This window comes from Eschrichtius robustus, chromosome 11 (assembly GCF_028021215.1).
Source record: "Eschrichtius robustus isolate mEscRob2 chromosome 11, mEscRob2.pri, whole genome shotgun sequence".
Classification (NCBI taxonomy): Eukaryota; Metazoa; Chordata; class Mammalia; order Artiodactyla; family Eschrichtiidae; genus Eschrichtius; species Eschrichtius robustus.
In genome coordinates this window covers 87998518-88015096 of record NC_090834.1, presented here as the reverse complement: position 1 = coordinate 88015096, position 16579 = coordinate 87998518, and the positions used below count along the sequence as shown (strand labels likewise).

Genomic DNA, 16579 nt, shown 5'->3' with positions numbered 1-16579 from the left:
AAATCCAGACCTATGAAACACAGAAGAAAATGGAAAAGCAGATAGGCAAGGGAAATGAGTGAACTACAGTGCTTGGCAACTAGAGTACATCTCTCCCGTATTCTAGCTAATTAGGGGGGAGGAGGGGCTGGGGGGGAGGGTCTAGGAGCTGTCACCAGCCAGCCTACCTGATCTGTATCCCAAATTAAAACTATCCTCATACATTTATATGACTCCTCCCAATCAAAGGGAGAGGCCTGTTGAGGAAATACAAATGAATAATCTAATTATCAAGTCACTCTGCTGTGTATCTTGAACTTATACAGCCTGTACGTCAATCATATCTCAGTAACAATGAGAAAATAATCTAATCATTCAAGATTAGATTACAGAATTTTATCCTAATGTAATATATTTTTATGCTACTATAACTATACATCATACTTTCTGCCTCAAAAATGTATATAAATGGAGATCAATTTTTTATGTCTTGTGACTGGAAGGCTCTATATATTAAACACTTCTAACATGATAATACTTATAATACATTATAATACCGTAGATCTAAATTAATATTTTTTCAAATTTAATGTAAAACAAATGTAAATGTAAAAAGAATGCTTCTTTTGAGTGGATGTGGCATTTAAAACTTACTCGTTTATGGACTCATGGGTGAATATTACTTATTGAGATAGGTTTTACAACCAATTTTATTTCTGTCCTTCATTTTTATTGATAAAGGAACTGGGAAACATTGTTCTTATAAATAATGGATGAATGAAGGAATAAAAGGGATTTTATTATAGCAATGTCACTGAATTTTGAAAATACACTCTAAGTTACATGGCAAAACAAATCACATAGCTATCTATGAACAAAAACAGAGATACGGCCACCAGCAGACCCTCAGAAAAGGAAAATTGTAAGGGACATGCTTTAGTCATAAGCTTGTCATCCCAAGGAGATGTGAGGTGCAAGAAAGAATGGAGGGCAATATGGTAAATATATAAATAAACCTAAGCAAACACTGACTATTTAATACACAATTTCTTGTTGAGTATTAGAAAACAGAATAGAATTAAAGTACGTGGGGGAATTCCCTGGTGGTCCAGTGGTTAGGACTCCGCACCTCTACTCCCGGGAGACAGGGTTTGATTCCTGGTTGGGGAACTAAGATCCCGCAAGCCACGTGGCGCGGCCAGAAAGAAAAAAACGCAAATATTAAAATACATGGTAACATTAAAGTTAGGAGGGAGTAAAATGGAGTTTTAGTGCTCAGAGTCTTTATGTTATTCAGGAGGAGAGTAAGATACTAATAGATTTTGAGAAAAGTGAAAATGCATATTGTAATCCCTATTATCTCCAGGTAGAGAACAGAAATATTTCATCAAAATCATCGGGGGGGGGTTAGAGGGTAGGTAAAGATAAGAATGAAATAAGACTGACCATGTACTGATGATTACTGAAACTGAGTGATTCATAAATCGGTTAATTATACCAATCTTTGTAACTTTATGTTTGAAATTTCCGTAATAAAAAGTTAAGGAAATATTTTATAAAAAGAATAGCTTCCAAATTAGCGGAAGGAAAAACTTAGCAATACAGTATGATGCTCTTTATGAGAAGTTTTAAAATGAGCCAAACAAAAGTATAGGGATACATACACAAGTGGTAAAATTTATAAAAGAAAAGCAAGGAAGTGATTACCATCCAACTCAGACAGTGGTTAGTTCTACAGATTATGAGCTGGATTTACTTTAACACTCAATTTATTTTTGAACTTTCTTGCTTTCTAATGAGTAGCATTTAACACCATAAATTTTCTTCTTTGCCCCACACATTCCTGGCACATCCCCTTGGTTCCAAAATATAATGCTCCACTGTCCTAAGTGAGTTGTCATTTCAGCTTTGGTTTCCTTTTAAAGCCATGAGTTATTTAGAAGTTAGCAGAAGTTATTTAGAAGTTTTAGAAAGAAAAACTTACTTTTATTTCTTTGTCTCTTTTTTCCTTTCTGCTATTCTTTTATGAAATTACTGCTCTGTGGTCAGGGAATATATCTTAACTAATATCTGCATTTACAAATTTATGGGAATTTTCTGTGTGTTTTCCTTATGTGTATCATATTTCCATATGTGAGTTATATCTCACAAGAAAAAAATGTTGTGAAAGAAGAGATATGGAAAATATACTAAAAATGCTAACAATAACAAAAAGATTAGTATGGCAATATTAAAAACCGAAATGAGAAATTAAATGTGAAAAAGAGAGATTTTATTATGCTAAAAGGAAATTTAACTGTAGTAAAATTTTAAACACCCAATTACATGGGTTCAAAACATCAACTACACAGTATTAGAAAAACAATAAAACATAGTTGTATACTTTAACACACCGTTTTCAGGAATCAACAGATGAAGCAATCTAAAAACAAATAAGGATAGGGAGGATTTAAAAAAACCTTTTTATTAAAGATTTAAAACATACATAAAAGTAGAGTATACAAACCCTCACATACCATAACCCAACTGTAACAAGCACAAACATTTTGATAAATTTATCTTTCTGTCATCTCTTTTATATTTGCTGGGATAGTTTAAGGCAAATTCCAGACCTATCATTTACTTGCAACATGTACATATACATTTTCTTAAATAACCTAATATCATTTATTACATTACACAAAAAATAAAAAGATATAAAGGACTTGAACAATATTACAAATAAAACCTATTAGCACTTGGTACTCATGGGATATTTATAAAAATTGACCATTTACCAAGCTACTAACACAATTTCCACAAATTTCAAAATGTAGATATTACTTAAGCCATATTCCTTTGACCACAATACAACAGGGCCATAAGTTAGCACTAAAGGAATACCAAAAACAACAAAAAAACCAAAAATCTACTGGGAAACAGGCAAAACCCCACTATTCTTAATAACTCTTGGGTTAAAAGGAAATCAAATGAAATGACAAACCATTTAGAAAGGACAGTGAGAGCATTAAAAATTGAAACCAGAGGGATAGAGCCAGAGTGTGGTGAAAAAAAAAGGAAACTTACAACTTGAATGCCATTCATTAGACAGCAAACAAATAACAAACTAGCCAGCAAGAGAATATTCAACCCAGGGAAGATAGGGAAAAAGAACTGATAAAAGCAGAAATTAAGAAAAAGTGAGTAAAAAATGATAGGAGCAAAAAAAAAAAAAAACAAAAACAAAAGTACATTGGTTCTTTGAAAAGAACCATTAAATAGGCAAATCTTCCAAAAATTGATAAGGAAAAAGATTCAAATAATCACTTGGAACAAGAAAGAGAACATACCTACAGAAACAGAGGAGACTACAAACTTATGAGGTAACAGTATGTACAACTTTATAACAACAAATTTTAAAATCTAAATGAAAGAGATGATTTTACTAGAAAATATGCCATTCTTAAATTGACCCAGATAGATCAAACTATCAGGAAAAAACTAGAAAGTCCCAGATATATTCTTAGAAATCCCAATTATATATAATAAGCTTTTTCAAATTTAAACAAATATAAAAACTTTCCTAATTCAATTTGTAAGGTCACCATATTCCTGAATACAAAAGTGAACAAGATTAAGACAAAAAATACTATACATTCACTTCATTTATGAACCTAGGTGTAAAAATCCCAAATAAAATACTAGCAACTTAAATCTTACAGTGGACTAAAGCAATTCATCATGACCAAGCAGAGTTCATGGTAGAAATTTTTACAAAGAGGTTTAGCATTAAGAAATCAAGTAATAGATGAATGTGGGGGTAAAAGAAAGCAGATTTATCAGAACCAGCTCAAAAAAGCATCTGACAAAATTCAATGCTCACTGTTAATTTTTAAAAAATCTTAAGAACTTCAAAACATAAGGATATCTTCTTAAAGAGTATGGTATACTAGAAACTGACAAATATATTTCATAGTCAAACACTACATATTTTACTAAATATCAAGAAGGAGGCCAGGATGCTTGCTATCATTGCTACTATTAAACAACAGAGGCCTGAGCCAATAAGATAAGTTACCAAAAAAAAAAAAAAGAAACAGATAAGTTACCATTATTTTTAGAAGATATAATTATCTGCTTAAGAGTGCAAGAGAATCAGGTGGAAAAACTGTTAAAATAGAAATTCAACAAAAATGCGAAACCCACGATGGAGACACAAAAATCAATCATTGCCATATATTATCAGTAACCAATGAGAGAACACTATGGGGAAAATTATATTTAAAATACTAGTAAAACTATAATATAGAATATCTATGTGGAAAAAATGATAAGATATTAAAAGACATAAAATGAGATCTGAATAAGTAGAAAAACACTACATTCCATAAGTGGATGAGAAGACAATATTGTAAAGATAACAATTCTCCCTTAAAATTAATTTATGAATTCAATGTAATCACAATCAAAATCTCAAAACATTGAAGAGGCTCCTACTGGCCCGTTACAGGACAGTTTGAGCATCAGAAATAACAACTGTAACCTGTAAGACAATAAATTTTTAAAAATTCATGAAAGGCTTCTGGTGCCAACCAAGATGAAGTTAAGTCCACTAGACCTACTTATTACAAATAAAAACTCTGGACAAAACATAAAATGCAACTACGTGAAGACTCTGCAAAGTTAGTAACTGCAGGCAGACTGGGGAGGGAAGCCCAAACTGAAATAATCTTTATATAGAGGTGTTTCCTCACTTTCCTTCCTCTCTTATCACCTAGCATTGACTAGAGGGTGGCCCCTATGCAGAACTACACAGGACACAGACAACATAAACTCCAAGAAAATCTGTCTTTCTGGACAGAGGAGTGGGGAAAGGAGCCCCATGCAAAGTGAGAATGTGGGGGGGCCACTGTCATTTCTTTTTTCTTCTCTTTCTCTCTCCCAGCCCTGCCCCAAGGGCAACCCAAGTCACAGAGCTGCAACGCAGAGGCAGTAAACCTGACATTTTAAACCCGAACAGAAGACCTGTCTTTTTGGTGTACCAGAGGCACCTGGATGGGGCATGGGCTCCTATGGCATGAAGAGAGTAGAAAATGTTGTATGTCAATTATATCTCAATAAAGTTGGGGGAAAACATGTAGGAGGATTCCCTGTCCTTTTTTCTCTTCTCTCAGTGTGCTGCCCCAAGGGCAGTCCTAGTTGTACAGAACTGTGTTAAAGCATAAGCAGCTAAAAAAAATCCAAGGAAAATTCCAGCTTTCTAGCCAAATGTCTGGGAAAGGGAACCCTGAGAGCTGGGCATGTAGGGAAATTCCCAAGGAAGAGAGAACTGGAGAGTGGTATCCTCTAATTCTGTGCATGAACCCACACAAATCTTAGTTTCATGCCTAAACTGCACATATGCAGAATAGACCCAAACTAGTATAGCAAAGTCTTTGAGATCTAAACTATAACAAACTCTACCATCCACCCAAGTTCCAGACTAACTGCTCCGACAGATCCAAAGCACCAGAGCAAAGGCTTTGAAAACTGAACTAACTTCAGACCATCACTCAAAGGTGAGACAGAACTTATGGTCTGACTGCTTACTAAAACAAAACAAATCAACATTCTGCAGAGGATTTTAATAGAACCCAGAGTCTTACAGTATTGTACTCAAAATGTCCAGGATATAATCCAAGACTGCTCAATATATTAAGAACCAGAAAAATGTGACCAATCTTCAAAGGGAAAAGATAATTGGCAGATGCCACTCTAAGGTGACTCAGATGTTAAAATTATCAAAGACTTGAAGGCAGCTATCATAATCATGCTCCCTGAGGTAAGGTGAACATACTTTTGAAATGAATGGAAATATGTAAGTTCTCAGCAGAGAAACTGGAACTAGAAAAAAGAACCAAATATAAATTTTAGAATTGAAAAAAATATCTGAAATAAAAAATTCACTGGATAGGCTCAGTATCAGAATTGAGAAGGCAAAAAAGTCAATGAACTTGAAGACAGACCAACAGAAATTATACAATCTGAAGAACAGAGGGGGAAAAAAAGATTGAAAAAGAAATAAACAGAACCTCAGGAACCTGAGTAACAATATAAAAATATTTTACATTTATGTCATTGGAGTCCCATAGGAGAGAAAGAGATGGGTGCAGAAAAAAATAACGCCCCCAAACTTCTCTAATTTGGAAAAAGATATACATTTTACAGAATCAAAAAGCTCAATGAACTCCAAACAGGATAAACCTTATCCAGACAAATAATTACAATCCTGAAAATCAAAGAAAAAGTCTTAAAAATGGAAAACTTCTTTGTGTTGAAAGGAAATGATACCAGAGGGAAACCTGGAACATCAGGAATAAAGGAAGTGCAACAGCAATTATAACTATCTGGGTAAATATAATAGACTATTTTGCTCCTGTTAAGTTATTTAGAATATATATGACTGTTGAAAGCAAAAATTACTCCTCTATCAGGGTTTTCAATATATGTAGAGGTAATATATAGGACAGATATATATAACATAAGGGCAAGGGTAAAGAGATCTCTATGGTTTTTAGGTTTTTACATTTTAAGTAGCAAAAATATTAACTAAGTGGATTGTAATCACTATGTCAACCACTAAAAACATAATACAAAAAGATATAGCCAAAAAAAAAAAAGAGATAAATTTAAAAATAAAATGGTAAAAAGTTCAAATAATTTTTTTTTAAAGATAGGAAAGAGGAGACAGGAACAAAAAAGGGGGGAAACAGAAAATGATAAAATGGAAGATTGAACTATATCAATAATTACATTAAATGTAAATGGTCTAAACATACTAGCTGAAAGACAGAGATTATGAGATTACAGTTTTTTAAAAAAAGACAAAATTGAACTATATACTGTCTACAAAATACCCACATTAAATATAACATCACAGATAGGTTAAAGGTAAAGGATGGAAAAAGATATACATGCAATTCATCAAAAGAAACCTGGAGAGGCTACACTGATAACAGACAAGTAGACTTCAGAATAAAGATTATTACCAAGGATAAAGAAGGATATTATATACTGATAAAAGGGTCAATTTGCTAAGACTTAACAATCCTAACTGTGTACATATCTAAAAACAGAGGTCAAAATACACAAAGCAATAACAGATAGAAATGAAAAGCAAAACAGACAAATCTACAAGCATACTTGGAAGCTTTGGAAATCCTCTCGCAGTAATTGACAGAACAAGTAAACAGATAATCAGCAAGGAGAAGAATCTGAACAGCACTAACAACCAACTTGATCTAATTGACATTTATACAACAATCCACACAACAGCAGAATACACATTCTTTTAAAGTGCACTGGAACATTTATCAAGATCAACCATATTCTGGGCTATAAAGCTAACCTTAAAAATTTTAAAGAATTGAAATTACACAAAGTAGAAATCAATAAAGGACAGATGTCTGGAAAATTCCCAAATATTTGAATATCTTTAAATATGATTCTAAATAACTCATAGATCAAAAAGAAAGCACCAAATGGAATTTTTAAAACTTTTGGAACAAAAGAAAATAAAAACAAATAATAAAAATAAAATCTGTGGGATATAGCTAAAGCAGGGCTTAGAGAGAAGTTTGTAACATTAAATGCTTAAAGCAGAAAAGAATAGAGGTCTGAAATCAGCAATTTAGGCTTCTACCATATGAAACTAGAAAAAAAGTACTAGCGCATAATAAACCAAAATCAAACAGAAAAAGGAATTAATGAAAATAGCAGAAATCAGTGAAATTGTCAACAAAGGAGAAAAATCAATGACACTAAAAGCTGGTCTTTTGAAGAGATCAATAAAATTAATAAACTTCTATCTAGACTAACGAAGATGAAGAGAGAAGACACAAATGACCAACATCAAGACTGTAAGAGTGGGACCCGTGCACTACAACTACTGAGCCTGTGTGCCACAACTACCGAAGCCCGCATGCCTAGAGCCCGTGCTCCGCAACACGAGAAGCCACTGCAATGAGAAGCCCATGCACCGCAATGAAGAGTAGCCCCCCACTCGCTGCAACTAGAGAAAGCCCACGTGCACCAACAAAGACCCAGTGCAGCCAAAAATAAATAAATAAACATTTTTTTTAAAAAGGCCATATTTTATTAAAAAAAAAAAGACTAAGAGTGGGAGTCACTACAGGACCTACAGAAATTAAAAAGATAACAAGGAAATGCTACTAACAACTCTATATTCATAAATTTGACAACTTAATGAAATGGACCAATTCCTTCAAAGATACGAAACACAGTCAAGAAGAAATAGACTAGTTGAATAGTTCTGTCAGAGAAATTTAATTCATAGAAAACTCCAGGTCCAGATGGTTTCACTAGCAAATTCAACCAAACATTTGGGGAAGAAACAATACTACCCAATCTCTTGCAGAAAACAGAGAAGAAGGGAATACTCCCCAACTCACTTATGAGGTCAGCAATAACCAGATACCAAAACCAGACAAAGTCATTACAAAAAGAATACTACAGACTAATATTCATTGTGAACACAGATGCAAAAAAATTAGAAAATTGAATCCATCAATGTATAAATGAGATAATACATCACAGTCAGTGGAGTTTATCCTGAGAATGCAAGGCCACAGATACATTTAACAATCAATGTAATTTACCATACTGACAGACTACAGAAGAAAACTACATGATCATTTAAATAGATGAAGAAAAAGCATTTGACAAAATTCAACCTCCATTCTATTATAAAAACTGTTGGCAAACTATAAAATATAAGGAACTTCTTTAATGCAATAAAAAAAGGCATCTACAAAAACCTACAGTGAACATCATAGTTAATGGTGAAAGATTGATTTCTTTCTCCCAAAGATCAAGAACATGTTCAGGATGTCCACATTCAGCACTCTTATTAAACACTGTATAGGAAGTCCTGTATATTAAGACAGGAATGAAAAAGGCATTAGACTGGAAAAGAAGAAATAAAACTATCCTTATTTGCAGATGACATCATTTTCTACATAGAAAATCCTATGGAATCTAATTTTTAAAAACCATTTTTTTTTTTGGCCATGCCACATTGCTTATGGGATCTTAGTTCCCCAACCAGGGATCGAACCTGTGCCCCCTGCAGTGGAATCGCAGAGTCCCAACCACTAGACCGCCAGGGAATTCCCATTAAAATAATCTTAAAATAAATCAGTTGTGCGGATTTAAGATCAATGTATAAAAAATAACTATTTTTATAATCTACTAATGCATAATTGGAATTTGAAAATTTTAGAAAGTGTCACTTACAATAAATAGCACCCCAAAAAACTTAGGAATAAATCTAACAAAGCAGGATCTATATGCCAAAAACTACACAAGACTAGTGAGAGAAATCACATGTGTGCATGAATTAAGGCTCAATATATTGTTAACAGTTTAGTGTTCCTCAAATTGCCACAGATTCAAGGAAATCAAAATCCCAGAAGGATTTTTTTGTAGATACCAACAGCTGACTTGAACATTTAAATGGAAAAGGAAAGGAACTAGAATAGGCAAAACAATTTTGAAAAAGAACAAATTTGGAAGACTCACACTGCCTTATTTCATTCAAGATTTACTGTAAAGCTATAGCAATTAAGACAGTGTGGTACTGGTGAAAGCATAAACACATAGATCAATGCGACAGAATTGAGAGTCCAGAAATAGATTCATACAAATATGAATTCATACAATTAATTTTTGACAAAGGTGCAAAAAGCACTCAATGGAGAAAGGACTGTCTTTTCAACAAATGTGTTGGAAAAGCTGGACTTCTATGTGCAAAAAAATTAACTTCAACCCATACCACATATCTTATACCAAAAAAAAAAAAAAAAAATTCAAAAGGGACCCTAGACTTAAATGTAAAATGCAAAACTCTAAAATTCCTAGAAGAAAACAGGAGAAAATTTTTGTGACTATGGGCTAGGCGAAGATTTCTTAGGATACAAAAAGTGCAAATCATAAAAGGAAAAATGGATAAACTAGACCTTGCTGCAATTTAAAACTTCTGCCCTTCAGAAATATTTAAGGGCTGTGGGAATTTAGAGGATATAAGCACTAATTCTGCCAGGAGTAACTTCCACAAAGTGACTTTGAAGACGGTCTTCAAAGATAACTAAGTGTCTGCTGGGCTAAAAAATCAAGAGGAAGGCCTAGGTAGAGAAAAACCTGCCCAAAAGGAGCACAATTGTGACAGGGGCTCACAGGTCCAAGGAACAATGAGAAATTCAGTTGTCACAGAAGAGGGGAAGTGCAAAGGGTGGAGCAAGAGTGAAACATGGAAAGGGAGAATTTTTACACATTATTTTAATTTTTTCCCATGGAGCAACAAGAAGCATTTCAAAGCAGAGAAGTAACAATTGGTTTTCCTTTTTTATAAAGATAAGTGTGATGACAATGTGGAGGACGGACTAGTGTAGAGACTGATGGGAAGGATTCTAATGAGAAGTCTGTTGCAATAGTCCAAGCAAGAGATGATGAGTTCTCACAGATGAGGAGGCAATGGGGATGGTAAAGGGAGAACTTCAAAGACCTATTAGTAAGGATCGGGTTGATGGTGGTGATTTTTAACTAAAAATGAGATAATAACTGTTGTCTGGAAGAAACTAGTTCTAGATTCATGTTTTATAACAGAGATTATAAAATGTTTGCTCTAGGAACATAGGAGGGAATATAACAGTAATTGCAAAGAACTCTGAATTGGGGGAATAGAGTGTAAAACCTTACTAGGATTAGCCACATCTGTAATGTTTTGACTCTAACAATGATTTTCCATTATGCTAATTTCCTTGTATAACAAAATAAGAATTCTTTACAAATGTTTTAGCAGAAATTTATGCTAATAGAATATTTGGGATACCAGCTGTTTCATATTACTTTAGTAGTTAAAAAGGTAGTCTCAAATCTGGAGAGAAGCTGAAAAGTACATCACAAAACAAGGTTTTACTCATAGAGCACCACTCTATTCATACAAAAGAAGTAGGCAGGGGCTTCCCTGGTGATGCAGTGGTTAGGAATCCGCCTGCCAATGCAGGGAACATGGGTTCAAGTCCTGGTCTGAGAAGATCCCACATGCCATGGAGCGACTAAGCCCGTGCACCACAACTACTGAGCCTGCGCTCTAGAGCCCGGGAGCCACAACTACTGAGGCCACATGCCACAACTACTGAAGCCTGCACAGGTGTGCTCCGCAACAAAGACAAGCCACCGCAATGAGAAGCCCGTGCACCGCAACGAACGGTAGCCCCCGCTCACCGCAACTAGAGAAAAGCCCGCATGCAGCAACAAAGACCCAACACAGCCAAAAAATAAATAAATTAAAAAAAAAAAAAAAAGAGGTAGGCAGGAATACAGGTTCTAGAACTAGATAAACCTGAGTTTGGATTTCAGCTCTGTCATTTACTGACTGTATAGACCTGGAAAATTCATTTAGTCTGTTATATCATCTGTATATTGGAGATAACAAAGCACATCTTACAGCATTGCTAATAGTTCCTGGCACAGAGGTGGTAACTATTTTACTGTTATAAGTACTTTTTTTCCTTAGCATTATTTTTTTTTTTAAAGCTTTTGTTTTTTCAAATTTATTTATTTTATTTTTATTTATTTTTGGCTGTTGGGTCTTTGTTGCTGTGCGCAGGCTTTCTCTAGTTGTGGCAACCAGGGGCTACTCTGCGTTGCAGTGCACAGGCTTTTCATTGTGGTGGCTTCTCTTGTTGTGAAGCATGGGCTCTAGGTGCGCGGGCTTCAGTAGTTGTTGCTCACAGGCTCAGTAGTTGTGGCTCGTGGGCTCTAGAGTGTAAGCTCAGTACTTGTGGCACACGGGCCCAGTCACTCTGCAGCATGTGGGATCCTCCCGGACCAGGGCTCGAACTCATGTCTCCTGCATTGGCAGGCGGATTCCTAACCACCACACCACCAGGGAAGCCCAGCATGTTCTTTAAAATAGTAACTTTTATACTACTTGTCAATCATTTACATGAGGCAGTGCTTCTCAAAACAGTTCCTTGAAATGTTCCCTTAACTACAGAGTAAAGTGAAACACACACCCAAGGATTTGGGCATATACTTCGGAACCAGCACAAAATTTTAGAAGTTTTAACTTAATTATATTAATCTGCATGCTGCACACAAAAGAACCATATTTAATAGTAAAATGTTGATCTTTAGGTAAAATTAGCATATCAAGAAAATATGCCAGTTTATATAACAACATGGCCCTCAATACAATGCCTCATATCCATGAGCCACTTCAAAATGTCTCAGGTTAGAAAAGTGTGGATAGTGCACTATGTAAATTATGTTGCATGTGGTAAAAAGCTGAGAAAAACCAGAACTACTCAGCCTAAAACCCAGAACTTTCCTATAGGCAAGGAACATTTAAAAAAGTAAGTCTCTAAGATACCTACCCTTGCATTTTGGCCTGCTTCAAGCTAAGAAAGCATAAAACTTGGTATAGAGCCAGAAAAATTAAAGTGGAAAGCCATAATTATGAATCTAAATTTTAAAACTTTACCTGTTTTCTTCTTTTTATCAGAAGTGGCATCCGAAGTATTTAAGGTAGTAGAGGTGCTTTTATAAATATCACGACTGCATACTCCAGGATCATCTTCATCAGAAGAAAGTGAAGATAAATGTTCTGAGTTTTTAAGCTCGTTATCAGCTTTTTCTGACGGACTGTTACCCCCAGTTTCAGACACTAAAGTTGTGGGTGTTGCAGATGCAGTCTTTGGAAGTGGTGGGGGACAAAATGTACGAACGGTCTGGGTTCCTGGTCGTCTAGTCCTGTTAGGCATCCGTACAGCAAGAGTGGAAAACTGCTGCTTGGGCCCAGATTTCAGAAAATCTAAGAAAGAGGCAATGAATCCGGTTTTGACTTCTGGCTGTTTTTCCTCTACTTCTTTGATCTTCTGTCTCATTTTTTCTTGATGCTGATAACCATCATGGCAGCTTTCCGAGGAAGGGGGAGTATACGGCAAATATATATCTGCTCCCCTTGGATTCTGTCGTTTGCCTTGGGCAGGTCTTTTCAGCTGTTTTTGATTACTGTTGTCTTCCTCTTTATTTTGCCCTTTTCCTTTAGTTTTCTTCTTCTGAAGGTTAAAATGCATTAAATCTTGGTTTTCCTCTTCAATCTTGACGCTGATTGGCTCCCCAGGTTGGGCCATGGCCAACAGTGCAAGTGTACTCCTAGTCGGGTTCATTGACACACCACTGTCATCACCCCCTAAAGTGAATTCACTCTCCGATGTAGCACTCTCTCCACTTATACTTCTACTACTAGAAACAAACTCTTGATTTCTGTTATTATTTAATATACTATCAACAGGTACTTCGCTATCTTCTTCAGGTTCATGATTGGTAGCAGACTGTTTCTTGAAAGGGCCAGAACTTTGCTCCTGGACTTCATGACCTGGCCCAACCACTGGTGAAGTTACTTTAGAAGCTTTATTTTGACCAGGTGTTTCAATGTGCTGTGGATCAAGAGTCATCTTTGACTGAAGAGTAGGTACTGGTGAAAGGTTTACAGTAACTTGATTTCCATTTAAGGAAATATCATTTATATTCGGTGGCTTTCCTACTGTAGCTGCTATGGAGTTAAAATCTGACGTCACATGCCTGACATCTAATGATTGCTGAAAATGAGATTTAGAATCACCATCTTCAACTGCAGGAATGGTTTCATTTGAAGTTGACTTGGAAAAATCAGAAGGTGTGACCCCACAAGCTGCTGCTGTAGCTGCTAAGATATCATCTACATTTGATAAAATATTTCTTTCATCACTGAGGAGCATTGCCTCTGGGAAACATATTGATCCAAGAGAAACAAAATGATTCTTTGAATCATGTTGATTTGTTTCACTAAAATGGCCCTTTGTTGTTAGATGTTGTTGTAATGGTTTTGAAGACTCAGAGAGGTCCATTTTCATAATTTCAGAATTTTGAGGATGGAGTTGCTGCTGAGAATGATCGCCATTGCTCTGAATAATATGACCATCCATTTGAAGGAAAGGATGTACTATTTGTTGAGGACTTTGAACACGCTGTACTTGTAGAGATGCCTTTACTTGTCCTAAACCGGCCTGTAGTATTGACTGCTGAAGAATTTGTAAATCACAGGCAGAATCTAAAAGGACCTGTGTATTAGGAAGAGATGCCTGATGGCCATGCCCTAAAGCATTATTTGGAATTTGAATCTGAGATGAGGCATTAATTATTTGATCATGCTGCTCCTGGACCTTGGCTTCATGTACCTTCTGTATAAGAGAATGCTGCTGGTTTAGGTCTTTAGTATTCAGCCTTATTTGTGGAGTTTGCATTAAATTAGTTGTCTTCTTTATATCAAGGGTTGCTGCATTATTGACTTGGCCAACTTGTTGGTTAAGCTGTGCCACTGAACCAACTATGTTTTCTTCTTTTTTTGGCCCTTGTAGAACAATCCCAACAACCTGATCTTCAAGATGGGAATTACTTCTGATTATGCTCTGGGAATATCTGTCATCTGTCTTTGACACCTTATAAGCTGACTCTGGAACATTAATTTCCCCATCAGATAGCCTTTGGGTTGATGACTCAAGAGATACTTGCGGCTGTAATACCTGTAACTCTTGCATTGGAAAATCATCCTCTTGCTTTGAAGATGTATACACATTTGAGTCAAGTTTTCTTTCAGCGTAAGACTTTGGATCAGGGGAAGGTATGTTATTCTGTAATGTCTGACAATGAGTAGAGGACGCAAAAGATGATGACTGGACAACAGGCAAAAACTTTTGGGACTGGGGAGATGATGACCCTTGAGTCTGAGCATTTTGGGAAGAATGCATAGAAATATAATTCTGAGTTGGGCTAGAATCTGGCATATTCTGAGCCCGAGAGGCAGAAGAATAAGAAAGAGAAGGGGCTGTTAATGTTAGGGTCTGCCCTGAAGCATAGCTTTCTGAAGGACTAACAACTGACAAAACTTGTGACTGAGATGAATAACTAACCTGTGTCTGACTAACTGGTGATAAACCCTGAGAGTGACCAGATGAGTAACTCTGAGACTGGCTAACTGAAGATAGATCTCTTGTTTGAGCAGGGTAATTCTCATTTGTAACTGAAGATAATACCTCTTGCTGATCAGAAGAATAATTAAGTGTTGGATTTTCAGAAGTTATAGTCTGAGATGACCCAGAAAAAGTCAATGTTTTATATAAGGATGGCAACTTCTCAACTTTGCTGGACCTATAAACATGTGAATGAACAATAGATGGCACATTATGTGGCTGTACTAAACCATAATTTTGAGACTGACTAACTGATAAAAGGCTTGGTAGCTGCGCTGTAGAATAAATTTGTGCTTGGCCTGATATTACAGAACTCTGGTTATGTAAAGGTTTGGAATAGCTTAGTGTTTGCACAGGAGGAATTATACTTTGAGGTTTGGGGGACTTGGTTGATGTTAGTGGTTGTTTTGTAGAACAGCTTTTTACTTTTGTAGTAGAAGGAGGATACCCTGATGATGGAATTGCAGATGAATAGGACTGAGCAAGTTCCACTGAGACCTGGGAGGTCTTCTGTTGCAATCCTCCATTGCTCACCTGAGTAGAATCTCCAATTGGGTTACAGGATAAAGATGACTGCCTGCTTGTTTCCTGAAAATTAACCACACTTGCATTTGATAGATAACCGTGTAAGGAATGCTGTGAACCAGTCAGTTGTGCCTGAATAGACTGGGTACCTGAAGGCCGCTGATGGTGTTTAATAACACTACATTCTCGAAGAAGAGCTCTTTCAATGGAAGCAGTAGAACTAGTAAAGAGAGTTGAACCGTAGGCTTGAGGAGTTTGCTGGGCTCCTCCAAGTGCTGAAGGCAACAAACTAAATTGAGGTTGTAAAAGATGGGGTGCAGACTCTTGAGCTGAGCGGTATGTTGAAGACTGAGGTGGTATGCTGTTACTTATCGCAGAACTGCCCAGGCGCTCAAATGCCAAAGCGGTTGGAACAGTTCCCTGGGAAGTCTTGATTTGCAGCAAAGGATCATGAGGATTTAAAATTCCATTTGATGTAGTGTTAAAAGTTGAATCCTGAAGCACCAAAGGTGAGGTGGTGGCAAAGTTTCTATTGCTGAAGGTGGTGGGATGCTGATAAGCAGAGAGGGCAGAGGGTGGAAGTGCTCCAGTGGTTGGCAAAGGTCCAGTAACAAACAGCTCAGTTGCTGCTGAGGAATGCATACCTACGAAAAGAAAACAAATCTGCTCATGCAGTTACAGCACAAACACTTATATCTGCTTTCATAATACAGACTTATAAAACTTATATGACCTTCAATCCATCAAAATCTCTTTAAAACTGAAAAGCCTGACAAATTAGTTCTGCACATAAATTTTCAAAAATACATTTCAAAATAGCTAGCTTTCATAAGGCAGGAACAAAATTACAAAGGTATCAGCAATTCATATGTATGATTGTTACATAAATATGAGATTATACATATATATAGTCAGATAAGGTCATTTGATAATTAAGAAAACAGTAAAAATGTACATAATCTCTAATGATTAATTTCCCTTGAAATCCCAATGCAAAATACCAATGGACAAACTAAAATGTT

The 16579-nt window shown here is 35.9% G+C and overlaps 1 protein-coding gene across 4 annotated transcripts in view; it reads right to left on the bottom strand.

The window, feature by feature from the left end:
* QSER1 (glutamine and serine rich 1) overlaps positions 1-16579 on the bottom strand; it is a 75568-nt gene that overhangs the window by 22137 nt on the left and 36852 nt on the right. For all 4 annotated transcript variants that reach the window (XM_068554618.1, XM_068554617.1, XM_068554619.1 and 1 more), the window contains one exon: positions 12503-16201. In XM_068554618.1, coding sequence (XP_068410719.1) covers positions 12503-16201 — 3699 coding nt within the window. The remainder of the gene's footprint in view (positions 1-12502; positions 16202-16579) is intronic.